General features: G+C 41.1%; 1 protein-coding gene across 2 annotated transcripts in view; it reads left to right on the top strand.

Moving 5' to 3' along the window:
- The window catches only part of LOC129514536 (cadherin-20), a 205,170-nt gene that overhangs the window by 142,270 nt on the left and 37,898 nt on the right, over positions 1-25,002 (top strand). For both annotated transcript variants that reach the window (XM_055333180.1, XM_055333181.1), the window contains exons 2-5: positions 8,518-8,918; positions 17,352-17,646; positions 18,176-18,295; positions 20,768-20,935. In XM_055333180.1, coding sequence (XP_055189155.1) covers positions 8,673-8,918; positions 17,352-17,646; positions 18,176-18,295; positions 20,768-20,935 — 829 coding nt within the window. In that variant the 5' untranslated portion in view covers positions 8,518-8,672. The remainder of the gene's footprint in view (positions 1-8,517; positions 8,919-17,351; positions 17,647-18,175; positions 18,296-20,767; positions 20,936-25,002) is intronic.

Below are 25,002 nucleotides of genomic sequence, written 5' to 3'. Positions count from 1 at the left end.
TGGGTCTCCAGGATCAGGCCCTGGACTGAAGGCAACGCTAAACCGCTGAGCCACCCGGGCTGCCCTCAATAGAATAAAAACATTTTAAAAGGAAATGTAAATATGGTCATGTGGTGAAGACTGGACTGATAGGATCTAGGTTCAAGAAGGAGGGGGCTGTCAAAGCATTGTTGACCTTGAAAAGAATTATAGAAATCTTCTCATATCAGCCCCTTTCCCCCTGAATTAAAGAGATAAAAAAGCTAAACCATCAGAGATAACTTTGTGGTCATATCCCTTTAACTAGACAACTAAAAAACGTCCCAGAATTTTAGACCACTGTCATTTTACAAACCCCAATTCTCTCATAAGTTTTCTTAGCATCTCTACAAAGGATTCCTTAGCTTCATATTAACAACAAATGATGCCAAAGTCTAGAGCACTTGTGACCTATCAGGGTTTATTTTATTTGCTGTCCAAGAACAAAACTATCATGTGTAAAAATCTATTCTTTTCTGGAATTTTTTGCCTTTATACTGTCTAATTATACATGCCTCTTAATACATTAGTGGTAAGAACAGATATTAAGTATGAGAAAATATTAAACAAAATTAAAAGAATGAGGGCAGAATGAATAATAATATCAAACTGTTAAATACGTTTTTACAGCTTAAAAACACATTGGCACTCTATTTACTAAACACCTGGGATGTGTCAAATATTGTGCTAAGTATCCAGTTGATAGGGATAAAAGACACTATCTGTATCTTCAAGGAACTTACAATATGGGGAAGAGAGAGGTAAATAATTACAATATCGAATAATTAAGAGCCAACAGAAAATGCAAGAGGTACTGTGAGAAGAGAGACAAGAAGGGGAATACAGAGAAAGTAAAAAAATAAAACAGAATTTGATCTATAGTATTAGGTCATGATAATCTTTGACAACACTTTAAACTGTTAAACCTTTAAGCCCTTTGAAGAAGATATCTGAGCCTCAACAAGGTTAAGCAAACACCCAGCATCACACATCGAGGGGCAGAGCCAGAAGTTGTCTTAAGCCAAAATGTCCTGAGTCCAAATTCTGCATCATTTTCCAAAAGAGGGGTGTTTTTTTTTTTTGAAAACAGATATTAGAAGTTTTTTCCTTTAACAGAAAAAATAAATAAACATCACTGTGATTTTTGTTTTCTTTTGTTCTTGTCTGTTTGATTTTTCTTTTGTTTTACCAGGAGTTTTTCTTTTCCTTGGACAGAGTATCCAGTTGTCCTCTATGTATACAATCCTTACACGTTAGAAAAATGAAAGCTAAAATACGCATAATTCCAACGTGAGAATGGGTATTGTGTAAAGGGAACATCTGAGAGGTGACAGGTCAAAAGGTCCAGATCAGTTTCACCAAATTGGCTATAGGAAGCCACCTGGAGCAGGTCCAGCCCTGGGTCAGGAGCAGGGGGCCTGGATGCAGTGTGTGCTCTGGAAGCAGTCAGAACCACTCTCAGGGAGAGGATGCAGATCACATTCTTTATGTCCAAAGCTGCTTTAAGGTTTTGGACTAAAAAGAGAAGGAAAGTTCTTGCCTCTTTAAATATCAGGCATGGAAGGATGAATTTTTTATTCCTAAATCTAAAACTAAATTTATTACCTTGCCTCTAATGAATGCCTGCTCCCAATTTCCAGCCATAACCTAAGCACAAACCTTCCTGTCATTGTTTCATTAGCCTCCCAACCCCCGTACCCACATTCCTGCACATCGATTCAGTTTCCCAATGATGGAGACTCTGTGTCCTCAGGGGTTCAGACTCCTCACCAACCCTTCTCCTACCCCCGGAGTCCTGGTCAAAGTTCTCCTTCCAGGTTCCCCTGGACTCTCCACTGACTCTCCCATTGGCTCTCCGCTACAGTCCAGCAACGTTACTCAACAGTGACTGGACTGGCTCGTTTGCATGCTCAAAAACCTTTCATTGCTCACTATGAACAACTAGATTCAAAATACTTCAGCCTGGCAACATTCACAGCTCCTAGCTACTGTTTTCTGCCTGTCTTTCCTGCCCCATCTCTCACTACTCTATTGAATGGGCCTCGTTCTCCACTCAATTTCAAGTTATTTTTCTCCTGACAGGGCTTGCATTTGCTTTCACTTGGAAGGTCCTCCTTTCCATCTTTCAAGGTTTAGTTCATATGCTACCTTAAACTCTTCCTTCCCGACAGAAATTATTGCCCCCTCTCCTGACCTGGCCTAGGACTGCTTTTAGGGGTCTGGCAGGCATCATCACCATCAGATCCATGTCATGGTGAGTCACATACGAAACATGCCATAGTTACTCCTGAGGAAGAATCCAAGATCACCCGTTCACTCTCCCCATAGCATCTGTCAAGAGCCCTAATGTCAACACTCACATCATGGCCAATTTAAGATGCTGCAAAAAGATGTGCCAATCAGCTCTGGTGAGAGCTGGTGGGATCCTAGGAGCCATCCCAGCACACCAGTATTGGTTTGTCTTTGTGTCAAAGGGGGAAAGTATACCTTTTCCTGGAATTCTTGCAAAGACTTAATAATAAAGGTACAGGACTTAACAAAGGCTGGCATCAAGTGAACACTCCATGCTAGTACTTCCGCCATCACTGCTTGTTATTCCTGCTGCTACAACACTGTCATCACTGCCACTAGTGATGCCATAATGCCTACTCCTATTACTATTTCTACTACCAGCTTTAATGGCAGTATCTCCCCCACTACACTGTAAACTCCTTGAGAGAGGAAAAGAGAACTAACATGGATTAAGCACCTACTGTTTTTCAAACACAAGGCCATTGCCCAAATACCATGCTAAGAGCTTCATGGACATTTTCCCACTTAATTCTGACAATCATCCTGTGAGACTCTATAATTATCTCTAGTTTGCACATGAAAAACAGACTGAAAGAGTGTAAGTCACTGGCTCAAGATTGCACAGATAAAAAGTGGTAGGGCTAAAACTGGAACTCTATTTCATTTGGTTTCACAAACTACTATTGATTAAGCATATCTGGTGCTCAAGTATTTATCAAATTAATACATTAAGTCTTAATTTTAGACAGCAAACTGACTTTTGCCAAAAACTCTTCTTCCTATGGTTTAACCATTATGGTCCAGGAAAGACTACAGATTTGTCCTATTTCCCTAAAATTCTGTACAAAGACAAAGGTATAAGAAAAGCAATGAGTAGGAATTATTTGCAACTTCAAAGAAGAACTTTAGCCAGATAATTACTTAATTTAAAACACACGCTTTTTAAAAATGAACAAGTGCAAATTTAGTGCAATTATAAATGCCACGTAAGACTAGAAATCAGGGAACATGTGAGACAACTCTGAAAAATCAAAATTGATCATTCTTGTCTAACTGGAGTCAAAGAAATTGCCCATGGACCGAACTGTACTTTCATTAGCTTGATTAAAAGTGAAAGCCAGAGGAAGCATAAAGTAGGTCAAAAACTTCCTGACTCCTTTGGGATTAAAACATGTACTAGATACTAAGTATGCGTGAAAGGATCCGTAAGAATCTATTTGCCATTCTTGGAAGATATGGAAGAAAAGAAAGGGTATCCTCAGATGGAAAAATTAATTATATTAGGAATGAAACCACAGAGGAATTGGGCATGAACTCTAGTGAAAGGATTTCTAAAGTGGAAATGCCTCTATTCGGGACCTGAGCTGGGGAGTTTATAGCCAGAGAGTCAGCGTATATGTAGGATGCACGAGGCAGTTTTTATTATGGGCCTGATCAGGTTTTTCAAAGCCAGCTCCTAATCATATAATTCATACTTTCTCCCATTTTTTTTTGTTCTACTCTTCACCCACATGTGGACACGCACACACACACACACACTCTCTCTCTCTCTCTCTCTCTCTCTCTCCTATAAAACCAAATACTGTTCCTAAACTCCATTCAGCCACCCTACACCTCCCCCTCAGCTGTGTCTCAGCTCCACGCTTCCATATTTGAACTTCTTAAAAGCACTCCCGCTCATCAACTAGTTCCGTTGTGGGAAAGAAAAGGAGAGAAAGAATAAGAGTGGTGAGAGAAGGAAGATTTCAGAGATAATAATAGCAGAGTGATCATTTTAACAGCTGTAGCCTTAGGCTCAGGGTTTCCAGTTTTTGAGGAACCAGGAGAAGTGGGGGTTCATAGAAATATAAGAAAATCTGAATAAGTGAAAGTGATGACCACCTTTTTGAACAAATCCGTGGAAATTAGTATGCTTTGTTTTTCTTCTGCTGCTCAATTAAAAAAAAAGGCAATACCATAACTCCTCAATTCTAGACACACTATTAATTTATTAATAGCCTCTCTGAGGAGGGGGGAAGGAAATATGACCACATTAAATGTACACACTGACTCTAAACTGTATCCATTTCAGAAATGCTAGCTTTGGGGTTGGGGACTATGTCATGAGGCAGGTAAGGTATGCAGCAGGGGAGTGGAAGGGAAAGAACAACCCAAATCCAAGAAATCTAGTACTTGGACAACCTCTTCTGGCTCTGGGTAGGGTCAGTCGCCTCCACAGATTGGCAGCTTTGCATAGGCTGGTACGTTGTTTCTGTTCACTTAATGACCATCCAGGAGGAAACAGAGGATGGCACATCTATAGTAAATAAAAAAAGACTTCGGGTCAGAGAATGTCTCATCTTTCTCAGACTACAACACCAGAATAGACACCCTTTCCAAAACACATCTACGGTGGTGGGTGGACTTGGGTCAGCCAAGGCATTCACACCCAGAGGCAGAACGAAAATATCTCCTTTATAGGATTCCGCAGTGGGAATCTTATTGTCTGTGAAGTGTACATATTCAAAGACATCACCATCATATGAATTTTTCACTCCAATTTATACCGCAACCACCCGCTTTTTGTTCTCTCTGGGTTCTATATTCTATACTGAAGAATTGGGACTCCTGAATAAAATATGTTTGCTCATATTTCTCAAGTGAGACCCTTGATTGAAAGGCAAGATAGCATCGTGACCCTGGGACGCGTTCTGATTTAATGTTGCTGAACGTCCTGGTTCTATAAAGTAAAAGTGATAGCTTAAGAAGTTTAGCTCCCCAAAACCACACCACTGTCTGTATTTACCTCTTAAAGCCAATCAAAAAATTAAAACACCTTCCCTCCAGAGAGGGAGTCAGCAGCAAAGGCAACTGACTTTCTGCTTCTACAGAAATGTCTTTTGAGCTTTACTGAGTAGTACTTCCATTAACCATGAAAAGCTCAAGAAAATGGGAATAATGGAAAAAGAAATCAGAGGGAGACCATAACAGCCCAGTTCATTTCAAGGAGAAAGTGGTAACCATCCCTTCCCCCTACATTTTAAATATCACAACGAATTTAAGTAATGAAATAAACAATTCACCAAAAGCACACTTTATCTACAACTTTAATTTCTTCCTACTGTGTTCATTACCAGGCTGTTTGCTTTCTTCAGGCAGGATGGGGGAAAAACTTTTAAAAGACTCATTTAACACAGAAGTCAATTTCCACTAATGTATTCTTTGTGTGGCATATGTGGTCTTTCAAAGCAGATCTATACATACAAATACACATACATTAGTCTCTTCCTTGACAAGAACGACAGAAATGAACCCACCTTCAAACATCATCACTACGATTAGCCCGTAGGAAAGACACAAATGAGAACCATATTTTTTATAACGCATCAAAGCTGTTAGTATTTCTGATAGAACTGACTTCCCCGCACTTGCATAAACAGCCCTAATTGTGAAAAGAATAATGTACCTTTTGTATAACCCAGAGTTTACTTTCTGAAAAGTTAGGCAGGGAGGATTTTTTCATGCATTCTGCCCCGAGGAAGCAGGAATACAGTGCTTCCCCCATCAACTGTAGCTATCAGGTTATTTAACACAGTAAGAGTTTACAGGTGCTGCGGGCTCTGATATTTGCTGTTTGTGAGGGGGGAATGTGAAAGGGGCACCCAGACCACCTGAGCTTTCACAGGATCACCAAGGGCTCCACAGATCCTAAACAGCCAAAAGCCACTCTCGTCTGTGTTTGGCGAAAGGCTTTGCACGCATGTGTAGGAGGCCAAAGTGGGCAGGAGAGAGAGATGAAAGCTCAGGCAGCTGCACCACCTACAAAATATTCATCACAAAGATTCCAAAGAACATCTTTTTTTTCCCCCTGGCGCTCTTCAGATCACACTGAGGTAAAGACAGGGGGTTTAATTGGCAAGAATGCATGTCTAGTTTCTGAGAGATGAGAGAATATAAGGGACAGTATTTAAAATCCCTCAAAATGGCCTCAAATCTTATTTGAATTGTCCAGAAAATTTAGCCAGTACAAGCAGGAAAGGAGACATCTGCACACCCCCACACCCAAACATGCAGGCACCTAAGCACTCAGAACCCAACAGTGAGATGCTAAAAGTAGCCAGAGAATATATGACATAGTTGAAAAATAATGCTTAGGCAAAAGGCACACATGTGAAACACAGATGTGGAAGGAAATATATTAAAGTATATATATTGAGTTTTAGCTTTGATAAATGCAATCCAAAAAGATAATTTTTCTCTATTCTACAGAATTTTCTAACTAGTAGTTCTTCATTAAGTTCACTTCTACAGGAAAAAAAAAATTGTGGTTATTACAAAATTAGGCTAGGCCAGAATCGAATACTCCAGAGTACTTATCCCAGATGCAGAAATCTGTGAAATGATATATATACATTAGGCCCTTCCGGAATGGTGGTCCAAAGAGTGCCCACGAAACATGGTGTGGGCTCGGCTTTGTCATTTTTACACACAACTCAGCTAACTTCTCCTCACGTGGCTGGCACCTCAGCCATTTACAGTCCATCTTCTAAGTCCCAAGAACAGCATAGCTGTTTCTCACCAATCTTTTTAATTAATCCATCTCCCTGGGTTAAGACTCCTTCTTCCAGAACATCTCTTCCTAGACAGGGATCAGAGAAACATGAGCTGGGTTTTTGTCTATTGGTCCAAAAAGGAAAACCACTAATACTTGGTACCTGACCCTCTGGCACACCATTGTTCTTTATTAACAAACATGTCACCCTAAATAAGGCACACCTAGCTCCCTTTTACTTAACAGTCAATCCACATTTAAGAGCTAGAACTTGAGGCACAGCCTCCCCATTCAGTTACAGAAAATCTTTAGTCTCCCCCAGCTTGTCGTCTTTATCAGTTCTCACTGAAGGGATTTCTCGCACAGAAATGAAATGGCATATTGTATGAAATGATTATAAGATCTCTTTTTTAATTCTTTTGTTCATTTCAATAGTGGGTATTTGAGAGGACGCTAAAACGAGTTCTGGTGGCGACAGGTAGAAGGTGGTAATTCAGATACCATCAAAGCATTCACTTTAAACCACTTGTAGAAATGGAGCATTAAAAAAAAAAAAAAAGAAAGAAATGGAGCATTATTTAGTTGCATGGGTCTGAAATCCCCAAACACACATTGTTCTGAGACGATGACAGCAGTTCTCTACATTAACAGTGAAAATATTAAGCCCACAGAAGCCATTTTGGTTGTTTTGACAGAGTGGTGGGAGTGCTGTGCCGTTTCATTATGCCTCGCCAAAGTAAAGGAAGAAAAGGTGGATGAAGAAAGGTGGATGACCTCACTCACAGCCCAGGAGTGAGGTCACCAGCTAATCTGCCTTCATAGCAACAAAAGAAGTTTGACTGATGAAAAGGTGTCCCCAGGGTAGAAGTCAACATCCTTTTGTCTAAATGAGTCTTTCAGATCAGGAAAAAAAAAACGTGTTGGCTAGCCTCTCTTCACATGCCCCCAGTAGCATGTGACTAACAGCACTTTAAAGTCTGTTGTGAGTGATACAATGATTAACTGACCATTCAAACTCTAGAAAGGTCACATTAGCAGCCCCTCTCAGAGCTTCAGAGCCAAAGCAGTAGAGTGTGAAACTCAAATTCTACCAGGAGCTCAGAGAATGATTAAAGTCCGAAGTGATCTGTGGCTGCTTATAAATGAAGTCCGAGCTTTCTAATATTATCAATAACACAGGGTAGACACAAGATAATTGTAGGTGGCAAAAAAGATAGTTAGATTTGCTTTTGGCTTTTTTAATGAGCCAAGAAAAGCGGTTGGGCTAATGAAAATATTAGTTATTTGCTATAAATTTTGGAAATGAAGGCTGTTTCTAAGAGTTTAGGAGGCTGTCTGACCATAAATATTTCAAAGAGCACACTATTAATTCAAGCCAATCAATAATACAGCATAAACCCTCCAGCTATGTTATCAATGAGAAGAAATTTATTCACCAGTTTTATTCCCGCTGAAATCCATATCCAAAGGTTTGGGATTGATTACAGCAAGATAAGTTGTCTTCTTTTTATTAAAATATTATTTGTTACTCAAACATTTCTAAGGCAATAACATGTTATGACTCTTTAATTCGCTGAGTAGAGAACTGGATATTTACTGACATTTCTTGAAAACTTGCTATAAGCCCACAGGAGAGAATCTGACATCATCACAGTGTGTTCTCCTTAACTTGACAGGAAGTCAACTTCAAGCAGATTGACTTGAATCGAGATCTCATTTGAGAAGCGTTAAGTGTCCGGTAAACCGCATTAGTATTTTTTTACTTGGAAAACACTCAAGTTCCAGTGGCTTTATCATCTTGTACTTTACTTTCTGAAAACCTGGCAATCCCATGTGGACTCCTGGTAGAATGAGCAATGCAAAGAGCTGGCTGGGACTTGGCATGTCCTTGTACTTCTGGGGATTGATGGACCTTACGACCACTGTTCTCTCGGGCACACCAACACCACCAGGCAAATTAGAAGCGCTCCTGCCAGACAAGCCACAGTCACACTTGCGGATAAAGAGGAGCTGGGTTTGGAACCAGTTTTTTGTTCTGGAAGAGTACACTGGAACTGACCCTTTGTATGTTGGCAAGGTAAGAATGGCCACGTAGACACATTATCAGAATATCGAATATTGAAAGGGAAAATGACATGAACTGAATATGAGAGATCACCTAGCCTGTGTTTGAGTCCTGAGAGCAATTTTAACTAGCGGTATGTTACTTGACAGCTAGTTTAAATCTAATTCTGGCTTTGTCAGATACCAGTCAGAAACGGAAAGATTTCTCTCCTTGTTCAAATCTCTGTTCTAAGTGGGAGAAAACAAGGAATTGGATTTTGGAGGAAAAGCCTGGGACCTTGCAACAGCCAAGAGAGTCCCAAAAGAGGCAGTGGCAGCAGCCTGGAAAATAACAGGATGGGGAAGAAAGAAACTGGGAAATGCAAAGAGGAAAGCAGAGGGTTTTTCCTTTTGTTTTTTGTTTTTTTTAAAAAGCATTTCCACAGGTATTGCCTGGGGCCTAAATTTAATGGGAAAAAATGATATATATACATTATATATATATATTATATATATATATATAATTCTTCATTTCAGAAGATCCTAGCATGTGCTTTAGAATAGTTGGAGACAATCAATGAATATATTTATAAACTTTACACTCAAATTCCCTTGATTTATCTATCATCATTTCATTTTTAATCCAGGCTTTCTCCTGTGTTTACTTTATTTGGATGTTAATCAGAGACCATTTTGTGAAAGCAACCAAGTGAGAGAAAATGGGAAACAAGGACCTAATTAGAAAATAAATAATTCATTCAAATGATAACTTAAACACTTGTTTAGCACAGCTAAGAATGTGGGTTTCAGAGTCAAACATATGTGGGTTCAAAATCTGGCTTTGCCAAGCACTTCTAGAATGACTCTGGATAGGACATGAAGCCCCGTTAGCCTGTTTCCTCAGACATCAAACCAGATTAACAAGAGAACAACTTCTCAAGAGTTACCTGCAAAAGCTCCTTCCTCAACTCCTACCCACTTCTGAATCAGACCTGACTTCTGCCCACTGGATTAAAGCCATGTTTTTTCAGTGCTGCCAAGAGCCTCCCAATTACCAAATCTAATGGTTCATTTTATGGAACCGCTCAACACAGCCTCAGACACTGCTGACCAGTCCCCTCCTTCCTGACTCACTTTCCTCTCTGCCTCTTGACCTTCACAATCCTGTTTTTCCCTCCTTCCTTCTCAGCCTCTTTGCTGGTCCTCTCCCTCCACACGACCCCATCTGTTAGTGGTCCAGTTTGTCAACTTTGCTCCAGGCCTCTTCTCTACCCACATTCATTCTCTCTGGATGGATTTGCCATCCTCATAGTTTTAAACGCCACCTCTAAATCCATGAATCCAAAGCCTCCATCTCTGGCTCAGGTCATTTGTCTGGGTTCCAGACTCATAAACCCTACTGCATATGGGTTGACCGCTCCACACTTATGACCCAAAGCCCTCCCAAATGTAGCATACCCAGTAAGGAATTCTTGGTTTTCCTCCCAAACTGAGTCTGCCCCCGTCTTCCCTATGTTACTAGCATGGCCACCACACAGTTTCTAAAACCAGAGACAAGGTGGTCATTCTTCCCTTTCTTGGCCGCTCCTCCAAATTCTCTCCACCTGCAAATTGTTAGTCCTTTGCAAAATACATCCCAAATCCTTCATTTCTCCACCTCTACTTCCACTGTTATCTCTCACCTGGGCAAACACCTGGACCAATTTCTGTACTTCTACCCACACTTTCTTCCAATCCATTCTCCACACATGAGAGCCAGACCATGTCACTCTGCTTACACCCTACAATGTCCTCCCACTGTACTTTGAGTCACCCAGACCCCTCCTCACACAGCTCCCAAGGCTTCCTCGCTGACCTAGCCTGCCTCCTGGCCTCCCACCACATCGCAACCCACCCTTTCTTTCCCTTGCTCTCTCGTGTTTCAGGGACATAGCCTCCTGGCAATTTCCCACAACAATTTCCCACATCAGACCAAGCTTTGCCTGATTGTTCCCCCATAATAAAATATTCTTCCTCTGGCTTCTCTCATGGTTGGCTTCTCCCCACTCTTCAGGGCTCACTTTGAATCTAGGTCTTCCTTGACCATTCCCTAAAATAGGCTTCTCTGTTAGACTCTCTCATGACCATTATTTTTTTCAGAGCTCTAATCACAACCTACAATATCTAATTCATTTATTTACATGAGTCTTGTCTGAAGCCTTGGCCTAGACTATAAGCTCAGTGAGGGCATAGACAGAGCTCCCATTTTATCCCCAAGGCCTAACCCAGCACCTGTCACATAGAAGATGCTCAAAAAAGATATTTAATAAATGGATGCTTCATGGCAGAGTAAGGATTAAATAAGGTAATACATGCAAAGTGTTTAGCACAGTACTTGGTCCAGAGTAAGATTTTAATAATCATTACTCTGTAATAATGGTAGTGATGGTGGTAGTGATAGTAGTGGTAGATAGGGATTGTGTTTGGGAAATCAGCAGCTCAGTAATATTTAGTTATTATCATAACATAATGCGGCTGCAAATCTCTTAGCCTAAAAATCTGTGACTTCTCTTTGACTTCCTCCTTTCCTCACACAAAACCAGTCACCACAACCTGTCAATACCCCCTTGCCAGTTTCGCTCAGATTCACCTTATCCTCTCCAGGCTCTGTCATTACTGTGGTCCCTCTGCTCTTCATGATTAGATTAACTGAGCAGCCACTGCTCATCTCCCTGTAGAGAATCTTCCCAGTTCTCCCCCAGGACTCAACACTTTCATCTCCTTGAAGCACCCTTTCCATCATGTCACTCCTCTGATTAAGAAAGCATTGTAGCAAAAAATGCTTATCAGAGCTCTTAGCATATAGTTCAAGGGCTTGAAGAAAATGAGTCCTCCTCCCTTATCCAGCCCTCTGCCTACAGATTTCTCAAATCTAATCCTGATCCCAACCTTACTGGTCCTGACACACATACCATGTTTGTCCCTACCACAGACATGTACCCATGCTACTGCCCTGTCGAGGACACACCATCACTGCCTCTCTGTTCAATCACATTCCAATTTCCCAGGGCCTCAGCTCAAAAGCCACTTCCATCATGAAACACATCTTCTATCCGTTCAAAGTTCCAAAGACTTGTAGCTACTCATCATTTGTATAATCTTTCTTCCAACTAGACATACATGGCTACTACTAAAATAAGTTTCATGAAATACATTTGAATTCAGTAACTGCTTTGCAGGCTTGTACAATCTAGAGCCCTCTTCCCCTCTCCTAAGGATAGAAGTTGAGATGCCATCCTTAGCCTTACCTACACCTCCCCAACACTGAGTACCAGCATAGGGTTGGATATACAACACTGCAGAAAGGCGAAGGTATCTAACATTTTACTGGGCTACTATAGGACTATGTGTCAGTCACAGTCATACAGAACAGATCGTAGAATCATCACAACAGTCATGTGAGGTAAGTGTGATTCACCACTTGTAGATAATTAGCCTACGGGACACAGCTCACAGAAGTTAAGCTTATTGCCCAAAGTTACAAAGAAAGTAAGAAAAAATCTGACTCTGTAGCCATGGGCTTTCCTTTTCATTGCCCTGAGACTTAGTCCCAGGTACATGGAAGAGTCAATGGTATTAGGGCAACAGGAATCCAAACAAGCCTGACTGCTTCTCAATGCTGGGAATACACTCGTGATTAGTGCCCACCCTTTCCTAATCACCCCAACCCAGGACAGAGAACACCTCTTGCATCTCTACAGTCATCTTGTTCAGCCAACACTGTGCAGCCAGTGAAGTTGGGTGTTACTCCACATTATATATTCACTGACCCAGGCACTTTCCCTCCTTACTTTGTTTTGAAAGAGAATTCATCCACCTTTCATTCCCTCTCCCAGGGGTATTTAGCTTTTCACCTTGAGCTCTGGAGAATGTCTGTTTAGAGAGCCTGCCTATGTATTTGCTTATTTCAGAAGGAGTATGGCAACAATTATCAGATGTAATTGGTATGGCCTTATAAAATCCACACTGGGCTTTCCGGGGACAAAGCCATGTCGAGTTAAAGCTAGATTATATTGACATATGCAAAGAGTGGGATGCAGAGAGCTTGTGCTTTGGGCACGAAGCTGTGGTTCCAAGGCATGCTGAGGTTAACAGCTACATGGAAGCTTCCTAACCACAAAGTCTAAGCACTACTGCACTCTGGAATCATACAGTACATTATGGAAGATGGCAAAAAAAAGAGTGAAAATCACTCTTGTTTTTAAAATCCTAAATCATTAAGATTTTTCATAATTTACCTGGACTTCCCATAATTCACTACTCCTCTGGCTGAAGATCTTATTAACTAAAGCATTAGTAAGGTAAGTAGGAAATCCACCTGTCTTATTAGATTTTGGGGGAAACATTTTCCCAAGATGGACATAACCATGTGCTGCCATCTCCATTCCAGAAACTCCTTACCTTCTTCTGAAGAGCTGATAGTCAGTGTTAGTTGAATTAAACATAGATAGATATAAAACACATTTTTATTAAACTGCCAATTTGCTTGGTGACTTAGGGAAACCTACCATTGTGTCCTGTTCGCAATTGTTGTAATTAAATGTGTGTTCTGGGCTGGCAAACCCTAATATTAGATGCACACTACCATCAACAAGTAACTTACTCGTTACTAAGCTCGTGTCTCTCAGCCCTATGTTCACCTTCCCACACTCCCCATAGTGATGTCAGTCACTGGGACTCTGCAGTCCATGGTGTCTTCTTTTCCAAACAGCTCCCCACCGGGTTCTGATAGCAGAATGTACTAGAGGGAGAATCAGAGGCAGGAAGAGGGAGAAGGGACTTTGTCCCTTTTCCCAAGCCCGCAGGGGTTCCAGTTTCTGGATCCTCCCTATGCTCCGAGCACCAGCCTCATCACACCCCCTCAGAAAGATGAACACAACTAGATGACAGCCCCTTCTCAGCAGTCTAGATCTGAAGTCTGAGAGATGTAGGTGCTGGGGGAACCTCTCCTTAAGCTCCAGCCCCCGGTGACACGACTCCCTCCTCAAAGGCCTCAGGCCCAGCCTCCAAACACCCAGATTCCAGGAGCCCCAACTGTTGCCTTCTGCCCAAGCCAGAGAGATACTAGCTATTTCCTGGAGTTTCTAACACTCCAAAATTTCAGTGTTCCTTTTTTCGCCTTTTTAATTCTCCATATTAAATTCGCTCTGCTGAATTTTTACTGGTTTAGGTTATGTTCCCTGACTGGATCCTGAAACGATACAATTCTATTCCTCAGAAAACAGTTCTGCATAAAGCAGATTCCGGTCATGTCCATAGCTGGTTCCCATTTGTTTCTGGTCGTAAGAAGCCCATCATGCTTCTCTGGGGATGTCCTCTCGCCCCCTCCTCCCTCCCTTCTCTCCTTCTTACACCCACACTCACAAATACACACACAAAAGCTATCTGCAAGATGCTTGCTAGCTTTTTTAAAACAAAGGGAACATTTGACAAAAAGCTTTAACCCTATTCCTATACCCTACATCACTCATTCCATACAATTTTATTGAGCATTTGCTACATGTGAAAACCCACACGAACATGAAAGCCACAGGGTTCCTGCTTTCAAGGAACTTACTATCCAGAAAGTTCCTCAAATTCTTCTCCCAATACAGACAAAAACAAAGACAAGAGATCTGATCAGCCCAGGCTCTACTGACTTCAGCAGCCAGATGGCTCCTGAGGAACCAGAACCTCTATAGCAGCAGCGATTTTATTAGCCTTCTAACTTACGCACTCTCCAAGTCTGGCCTATGATGACAGCAAGTACATTTAGTTTTTTTAAGGACCACAGGACAAAATCTTTTAGATAATAAATAGAATACCTCAAAACAGTCCTGAGGGGATCCCTGGGTGGCTCAGCGGTTTGGCACCTGCCTTTGGCCCAGGGCACGATCCTGGAGTCCCGGGATCGAGTCCTGCGTCGGGCTCCTGGCATGGAGCCTGCTTCTCCCTCCTCCTGTGTCTCTGCCTCTCTCTCTCTATCATAAACAAATAAATAAATCTTAAAAAAAAAAAAGTCCTGAGTACTTTCTTTATGTCAGCTTCTATTCTTTTTCTTCCCCCTAAATAATCTGCCATGCCCTAAATGAACCTATTTCATTCTAAGTAAAAGTTCTATGCCATGTGCCTTAGGATTACATGTCTTACACGGATAAATACACAGCAATTTTTTTTAACTAAAAAAAAAAAATCCTGGGGCCCCAGGGCAGCTCGGGCAGTTGAGCATCTGACACATTTTCGGCTCAGGTAGTGATCTCATGGGTCATGAGATCGAGTCCTGCCAGCTCCAAGTTCAGCGAGGTGTCAGCTTGAGATCCTCTCCCTCTGCTTTCCCTCCCCTGCTCCCTCCCCTGCACACACTCTCTCTCAAATAAATACATAAATCTTTCTTCAAAAAATCCTGAGCTGCTTCTCCTCCTCCTCCCAATTCCATTCCTTTGTCTGGAAACACAGCTCCAAATGGAATGGATTTTCCTTTCTTTGTGACCAGGTCCCAATAAAATGGCTTTCTATTCTACACAATAAAAGCTGGGCACCTCTGGGTTTTTTTTAACTGCATAAATAGAAGATTTAGATTACAAAAAAATAATAATACTATATACAGAATGAGGAAATGTGAGAACTTCATATTCTAAATAGAATTCTTTATTTATTTATTTATTTATTTATTTATTTATGATAGTCACAGAGAGAGAGAGAGAGAGAGGCGCAGAGACACAGGCAGAGGGAGAAGCAGGCTCCATGCACCGGGAGCCCGATGTGGGATTCGATCCCGGGTCTCCAGGATCGCGCCCTGGGCCAAAGGCAGGCGCCAAACCGCTGCGCCACCCAGGGATCCCTAAATAGAATTCTTTAGGTAGAAAAAAAAATCCACAGCTATTTTTTCGGTCAGTTTTAATTCTCTTATTTCTCCTCTCTAGATAAGACACAGCTGAATTCCTCTAGGCAGCAAAATCGCTACCTGCGTGATTTGGCCATGAGTCAATGTGAGATCAACTCAAAGCCAGCCACAACCTCCAAAACCCATCCTTGTCTGAGGATGTTGTGAATACATTTTCAGGTGTCCTCTCGGAGTCTGTGCCATTTAATCCTCAGAGTAACACTGTCCTAGCAATGCTTCAGGCAGTCTTCTGCAGGTTTCACCGTTACACCATGCATAATAAAAAAGCCAACAGGTTGTTTGTACCATCTCTGCTACACTCCTGAAGGCTTGAAGGGAGCAGAGAAGAGATGGGCATGTTAATACACCTTTCTTTATGCATATCATCATCATTATTATCATCATCATAATCGGCCCCATTTATACTGTTCCTATTATGGGAGAGACGCTCGCTGTGCTAGGTGCTTTACATACATTAATTTCTAATGATCCCAACAACCCTTCAAAGTAAGTATTAATGGTGTTCTCCACATTTATAAGATCAGAAATTTGAAAGTAATAAACATTCAATACTTTGTCAAAGGCCTCAATTTATAACTGACATTGCGTTTTAGGCCAGATACATCTGTCCCACTAGCCTAAGCCTAACACTGGTTACCTGTTCTGTAAACGAAACTCTGAACTATGCAAAGCGCTAAAACCCACTTTAGAGAGAAACTGTTACTTATTTGATGAAAAAAAAATTCAGGATTCTTGCCATAGAACATTATCTGTAATTAGAGATGCAGAAATGTATTTCTAGGCCTTAAATGGAAATAGTGCCCTGAACTCCTTTTGAGAGTACAACATTCATTACAAAGTAATTTGGAAGAAAATATAGTTGGATGGGCAGATAAAAGCATGTCCCTAACTCAACTATCCACATATATATTTGAGTGATTTCAAGTACAGGCCCAGGAACTGGTCCCACCAAAGAGAGATACACTGATGCAAATAACAACAACCAGCCGTTAAATGCATTCTGACACCCGAAACATAGGCACTCATACAGAGCCCTACTGAAGGAAATTACTGAATAGGGACCACAGAATCAGAGTTGCAGGAGTCCTTGGAGGTCATTTAACACCCAGTACAGTGGCCATAACCTATTTATTAAGTATTTCATTAGTTTTTCTCAAATACTTATTTTAAAATGTTAAAGTTTGTCCATATTTTTAAAGTGGAAATGCTAGGCTCCTCATTAGACCTGTTCCTATTTCTCATTTCCAGAACTCCCGTTTTTTAGAATTCCCAGGGAAAGGAACCTAAAAATATAGTAGTAAGTGCAGGATACTGAATGTGATATGGGATAACTTTACTTATTCATCAATCTATATTTGGTCTTTGATACAATCATGTTCAATGTATGTTAGTTCTTTGTAGAACAACATTTTAAACATTTGAGTGAAAAACAATTCTTCCTGTTTGAAAGAAGGTCATGAGTTTGGACCAAACTGAAAATCAATCTATTTCCAACACCTGTTCATATCCATAATGAGATTTCAGGGTTTGTTTTTTTTCCCCCAGCTTCATTCAGACATGGACAGGGGAGATGGATCCATCAAATACATCCTCTCAGGAGAAGGTGCAGGTGTCGTGTTTACCATCGACGACACCACTGGAGACATCCATGCCATTCAGAGGCTTGATCGGGAGGAAAGGGCCCAGTACACTTTAAGGGCTCAAGCCCTCGACAGGCGGACAGGCAGACCGATGGAGCCGGAGTCAGAGTTCATCATCAAAATCCAAGACATCAATGACAATGAGCCCAAGTTCCTGGATGGACCTTATGTCGCCACTGTGCCAGAAATGTCACCAGTGGGTAAGGAGGAGAGTCACTGATTCTCACAGACAGCAGTTCTACAGAAGACCCTCCCCTCTTATATATAAAGAAAGAATGTGCAGAACCGCTCACAAATTTTAAAACTGCACCAAAAATGACAACCAAGTCCTTAGGCAGGAAACTTCTTAGACACTGAAATCAGATATACTAAAAAATAATAGCCATAATAAGCCTAGCATTGTTATTCAGCTCTGATTCTTAGAAGACAGAGGATAACAGATAGGTAAATGTCTGACTCATAATGGAGAAGCATTCTGGCATTATCAAAAAGAGCAATGAAGAACCCAAAGGCTGTGTTGTTCTTACTGGTTACTAAGAGTTTAAAACACAAATAACTCCTATCTCACTAGAGAGGCACAAGTTAGGAGCTATGGAAGCTTGACCTCAAAAAGGGTTCTCCCAAGGAAGCAAAAACAACAATTGGAAATGTTTTAAGATTGCCTATTCAGGATTGCTTCCAGCCTTTAGCAGTTCAACTTGAACAGGTTTCACCATCTCTCTTCCTCAGGGACCTCAGTTATCCAGGTGACAGCCACAGATGCTGATGATCCAACCTACGGCAACAGCGCCCGGGTTGTGTACAGCATTCTCCAGGGCCAGCCGTATTTCTCTGTGGACTCCAAAACAGGTATTTTATGTATGCCGTCAGAGGTGGTTGCTTTATTCCCTACTAATTCATAACTGCTACTTATGACAAACCCAACTATCCTTTTCAAGGACTCTCTAGGGACTGTATTAGTTCAAGAAGATTGTTACAAGCTTTCAAACTAGCACTGCCCTGGTGGGTAAGAGCAGCACTATGTAGAGACAGTGTATGGAGTCTGGCTGGCGTGGCCAAAAGGCCTGCCTATACAAAGATGCATCCTCACGAGCCTTCAATCACTACTACAGTTGAATTTATTCCCAGGGACTGTCTTTTATCACTCCAAGAAGACCTGAGAGGATTGACATGTTAACCTGGACTCCCTAGAGGACTAGGATCATTGATTTTGAAACTATGAAGAGCCTTAGGGGAATCATTCAGTCCATTACCGGTCACTTAACAGATAAGGAAATTGGGAATTGCAACCTAACAAAGTGCTTCTATTTGTAGATATGTTCCTTGACTTCTGGTCTGATGTTCTTCCCACTGAACCACCCTATACTAAGTAGAGAACACAGAATAAAGGGATGCTGGGACACAAATATTTTGCTGAAGAGGGAAAGAGTGTAGGGCATGCGATGTGGCCCCCCAAAAGGCAGGTTCTGAGTGGGAAGCTCTCACAGAGAGGACAGCATAAAGAACTGGACGGGCAAGGAGGAATGTGGCAAACAGGACACACTGACAGAAGTTTGGTTTTCTCTTTTTGTTTTGTTTCTTTCCAGTTTTACCTGAGAGCTTTGACTTCAGAATTTATGTTTTATCATTACTATCCTGCACTTGGGCCAATCTTCTTTCCTTTTAAAATACTTTCATAGACATTACCATATTGGAGCCTCCCATTATTCTTATGTACCTGTGAAATACATGGGAGTTACTGTTATTCCCATTTTACATACAGGAAAACTGAAGACCTAAAATGGGGTTAACACTCAAAGTCACCTCTCCATCTAAAAGAGAAAAGATACATTTCTATTAGCAACCTGATAGAATTTTTTTTTCCCAAAAGTCCTAAGGGAACCAGCCATTCAGAAGACCTAAAATGGGGTTAAAACTCAAAGTCACCTCTCCATCTAAAAGAGAAAAAATACATTTCTATTAGCAACCTGATAGAATTTTTTTCTCCCAAAAGTCCTAAGGGAACCAGCCATTCAGAAAATTATGTCATAAAAGCGGAAAAGTAAGGGAGTGTAAATTAGCAAGAGGAAAGAAAAAAGGTTGCAGTGAGGGACTTCTAGAAAACAGTAACTTTAACAATTCTACAAAAGGGGGGTGGGGGAGTGGGGAGATGCCCACAGGAAAGAAAAACACAGACAGGAAGAGGGTAATGTGTCCTTTATATCCTAAGAGGAACCTTACATTATTTTGACAGCTCCCAGGGGGCATCTTTAGTGTTAAGGTCAAAAATACATGAAAAGGTAATTATATCTATGCCTCTAGGGCATTTTAAAAAGGAAAATGCTGCATATTTCACTTTAGAATGTTGTTACTATAATGCACTATATACAGTATAAGAGTAAACTGGAGACAGGTTTGTGGTTCTCAATCTCTTCTCTTTGCATGCAAAAGGTCTATTTAGCCAAGGGTCATGCTATAAACTTGTAATAAACAAGCCTTTAATCTTTGCCTGGAGCGCAGAGAAGTCAACTTTTCCACGTAGCTGGGCTAAAAGGGAGATAAAACATTACAGAAGATCCTTGGCAGGATCAAAACAACACATTTCACTAGATTTTGATTTAGACCCTTCTTGAATGCAACCATATCATCACACTGTGATTCTGCTACTTACTGTTTGGGGGAGTTCCTCCCCTATGCATGTCAAAAATGAACAACTCAACAGAGCAGCTTTCATGTCCCAGCTCATGGAAATCAGTGAAGCACAGAAGTAAGCAGCATATAACAAAACTGAATGAATATATAACAAAAGGAAAATCAAATCATAATTCTAATCCTGCTTACAGGTACCGGGGAAGCAGGAAAAAAGCAAGACTAGAAGTGAGCTGCCTAAGGAAAAGTCATGCACACCACAAGGGCTCTAGGGTCTGAAGAGCGAGCAAGCTGAAAGAGAATTATCTAAAATCACAGATTTGCAGACCTATGGGCTTTGTTTTCAGGACCTGGAGCCCCAGTTTTCTTTGGTACAACAGAGAGCCTTGAATTCGGCCTTGAATTCGGCCCTAACTCTGTTTGAGAACCACTGCCGCCACCTCCTGTTCTCTGGCAGTAATGTTGCCAAAGAAAATGGGCCCCCAGCTCCTCCTGCTGGAATAGTGTTTACTCACAATTTGTTTAAGCGCAGCGCTGTTTTGAAGCTAGAATTCTGACCTCGAATTTGGTAAAATACAGATGATTTGCATCTCGACTCTAGCTATTTACAAATGCACAAGGGAGAAACCTAGAAGCCAATCCTAAACACTGGATTTGTGGTTTTGTTTTTAAAAAGTCTTTTCTATCCTGCAGGTGTCATTAGGACAGCACTCATGAACATGGACAGAGAAGCCAAAGAATACTATGAAGTGATTATCCAAGCTAAGGACATGGGAGGGCAGCTTGGAGGATTAGCTGGGACCACCACAGTCAACATCACCCTCTCGGATGTCAATGACAACCCACCCCGCTTTCCCCAGAGTGAGTACCCAACCAGAGAACAGATCTAAGGCCAGACAGACGTACCTATTACCAAAGTGGAAGAAAAAGACCAGCCTGAGTTACTCTCTAAGTTCAACTATCCATGGGTCTCCTTCCTATATTTATCACGTAATTCTCACATAACCACTTCTCTTCTGGGTCCCAACATCCCAAAGCACTGGACCAGTGTTTCTCACTTGTTTTCATTATCGCCTCTCTCTGGAGCTCTTTCAGACTTCTTTTTTCTTGACTGACATACCCGGCACACCACCGCATAAAACTAAGTTCTAAGGAATAAGATTTTGTTAGGTAGGGCTTAACTTTAGAGAGCCACAAACTACTGTAGCATCTAAGCTTTTTGTTCCTATCTCCCCTGCCCCAAACCGATGTTTGTCCCCTAGGAGACAATACTGGCCTGCTGAGAACACACATAGAGACCAAGCCAAACTGTAGGTGAATACAGAGTGGCCCACATCTGACTACCTTATCCAGTGAATTCACAAGAGTACCAACCATCTGCTTTCTAACGGCCCTGGGCATGAGGGATACAAAATGCTTGAAACCTAGTCGCTGTGCCTGTGCAGCTTAAAATCCAGCTGGGGAGTATGTATCTAACTCCTCAAAAGTTAGCCAAGAAGTAGCATTTGCTGTACCACTTTAGTAGTGCAGACCACTTTAGTAGTGCAGAATGAAATATCCACCATAAGCTATGATGAATGAAGACAGTGTCAAAGGAGGACATTAACTAATGGGGACTAAAGAATATAAAAGATTTAAATAGGAAAAAAGGAAAACATTCCAGAAGGGGGAAGGCATTTATTCATTAAAAAAAATGTTTGCTTCAGGCACCATCTTGGTATGGCATAGGGAGCAGTTGGTATGGCATAGAGAGCAGTTATTTGTTGTGTAAAGATTTTATTTATTTATTCCTGAAAGACACAGAGATAGAGGCAGAGACACAGGCAGAGGGAGAAGCAGGCTCCTTGCAGGGAGCCCGATGTAGGACTTGATCCCAGGACCCCAGGATCCCAGGATCATGCCCTGAGTTGGCAGCCGTTCAACCACTGAGCCACTCAGGTGTCCCAAATGTGTTTTATTTCTAAAGGAAGTCCCTGAAAAGTTTTTGAGCAAGACAGAAACATAAAGGAAGGCTAACCTGATAGCCATGTACAAGATGGGTTGGCAGGAATGGAAACTAGATGCTGGGGAATCCATCAGGGAGGCTTTCAGAATGGTCAAGATTTGAACTGATAAGGACTTAAGTAGCAGCAGAAGGAGTGCAGTGGGACAAATCAGAAAACATGGATTTCTGCCTCCTGACTTCTTGGCTGAAGAAACCAAAGCAGAGGGTGGAGTCAAAGATGACTATGATGTTTTAAGTCTGGGTGACAGGGAGAAGAATTGTAGTACTGACAGAAATAGAGGATACATAATGGAACTCGTGGCAGGGAAGGAGAAAGACAAATTCAGATTTGAAGACAAAGTGACAGCAGAACAATGATTGAATATCCTTAAGAAAGGTGGAGATATATAGCTATACTGTGGAATGGAGCCCAGGAATGGAGATGTGAGTTTGAGAATCAGATGTCTCAAGGGAGCAGGTGGGAGAAATGAAAATAGCAAACACAATTCCAGGTGAAAGACTTGACCAGGAATATCAGGTCAAAAAAAAAAAAAGAAGAAGAAAAGAAACTAAAAACAGAGTCAAGCCAGACCATCAGGTTAACAGCTATATTTTGAGTATACCTGACCAAGTGAGTCATCTCTTTTATCTATGTAAAGACAGGAAGGAAGTTCAAATATTCCCTTACAACTGGTATAAACAAAGACCCCATGATATTTCATGAAACAAAAAGGCAGATACTAGATAAGTATTTCACAAGTGGTGCAACCAAGTACACCACTAAGTTAATAGGTTCTACGGTACAGAATGGCAATGTAGCATGGCACAGTTTGTGAAATGCCATGTGGACTGGTTTCTTACTTTCTGTGGGTTCTATCTTTATTACTTCATGAATGGCTCACATTGCACACACTGTAGACTATAGATTCTTGAAGATCCTTGAACTACCTTATTTGGCTTTTTAAATTTGACAATATCTTTGATGAAGACAGAAAGGGCAAAAGAAGCAAGTTATTATATAGCTCATAAGTATATGGATTTAGACAAACTGCCTTAAAGTCCTATCACCCCCAACATGACAACTTTACAACAGCATAACACAACACAATGATAACCAGGGTTTTCGTCTTGCCCCCACAAACCAACATCTTAACATTCAATCCAAAGCAAACATTTTGAGTTGCCACTTTTTCAAAATAATGGACAATCTGGCATAGCACAAAAGCATGGACTATGCTGCACAGAAGACAAAATCTAAATGATAAAAATAATCTGCCTGAAAGCATTCTTTGCATATTATCTCTGTTCCCTCTAAAGTTGTTAACTATTTTGGACTTTTAAAAAATCGTCTTTAGGGATGCCTGAGTGGCTCAGCAGTTGAGCATCCGCCTTTGGCTCAGGGCGTGATCCTGGAGTCCCGGATCGGGCTTCCTGCAGGGAGCCTGCTTCTCCCTCTGCCTGTGTCTCTGACTCTCTCTGTGTCTCTCATGAATAAACAGATAAAATCTTTAAAAAATAAAAATAAAAAATTGTCTTCACCTCACCATTAAATGTTTTCCCATCTATTTGCTAAAACAAAGTTTCAATGACCTATTTCATAAACCTATCTTGGATAAACTCTCTGCCTTATTATCTTCTGACTGCTCATTTTAAAAATTCAATTTTCCTTCCTTTCTATAAATATTACCATAACTGATTATGGGATGTTGGCAAAATAACATTCCTATTATTTTTTTATTGAACAAGTTCAGTTACCTTTAACTAAACCAAATATAATGGAATATCAAGATCTCAGGCTATTTCTTTCTAATATAATGCATCATGTGTAGAAATTTTATGTAAATGCTTATTTAAACACAGAACAAATAGCTTTCCTGTTTTTTCCCAAAAGTTCTGCAATAGCAAAGTCTAATCCATTAACTTTGGTAGAGAATGGAAGGAGATGATGAAATCCAAGTGCCTGCCAGCTTTAATACAGACATTAGCAATTTCCTGACTCATACTGGCAAAGAACAGGCCTTATTTCTTCTCCTGTGCAAGGGAGGGTGCTGTGAGCTGGTTGGGTGCTGTCAACCTCCCCAAATCTTTGTGAAACTCAAGCCCTCACATCCCAGGCTCCCCTATAGCTTGAAATACGTATTAGAATAAAAGAGACCATGAACATATTGAAAATGTGATTGTGTGACTTTCTTCGTTATTTAGTCAGTCACATTTTGATTGACAAAATGAAGAAGAATGTCAAAAAGCTGAGCCCCAGAGAAGGTAAGTTAGCGAAGACATAACTCTGTGGAGACAAAAAGGAACTAAATTTAATTGTGAATCTGAAAAGGAGAACATTACCAACTCTGAGATTCTTACATTTGTGAGAACTTTGGGGTATTCTGTTCTGAAAAAAGATAACAAGAAACAACAGAGGTTTCCAGTAGGCAGAGCCAAGGGTAAGGACACACCACTGATGGACAACACATGGAGCTGGTGGGAGCTTGCTCTCTGCAGCTGTCCCTCCTTCATAGATCACTGATCACTGTTAAATTTGGGCAGGTGGCCACTGGGGTAGAAACTCCACACACTGGCCTGGCCACGAAGGAAAATGTCGGTATCTCAAGTTTGAACAGAATAAATGTGTACTTTGCAATCACAATGCTTTTTTCTTCCTCAGAAAGAATTAACATTTGAGGCAACAGTCCATTAGGAGGGACTGAAAGATTGGAAAACGAGGTAACTCCTTCCACACTGAGGGTAGATTCATGGAAATAAGGAATATTTTTGTTTTTATCTTGTTCCAGTCTTAGGATTATTAGGTCAAACTATCTTGGCCCATCCTTATCAAATAACCAGTAATAGGATAAGACTTCATACTGTTTGCTCAGCCTTTTGGGGTCTCAGTTTCTCTGTAAAACTCAAGTTTTAATTCTTGAACAAGAAAGATGTCTTGACCGACATG

The sequence above is a fragment of the Nyctereutes procyonoides genome, unplaced genomic scaffold, assembly GCF_905146905.1.
Source record: "Nyctereutes procyonoides isolate TBG_1078 unplaced genomic scaffold, NYPRO_anot_genome, whole genome shotgun sequence".
In the NCBI taxonomy this organism is placed as follows: Eukaryota; Metazoa; Chordata; class Mammalia; order Carnivora; family Canidae; genus Nyctereutes; species Nyctereutes procyonoides.
Note: the sequence above shows the minus strand (reverse complement) of the source record. Positions and strands in the feature narration are given on the sequence as shown.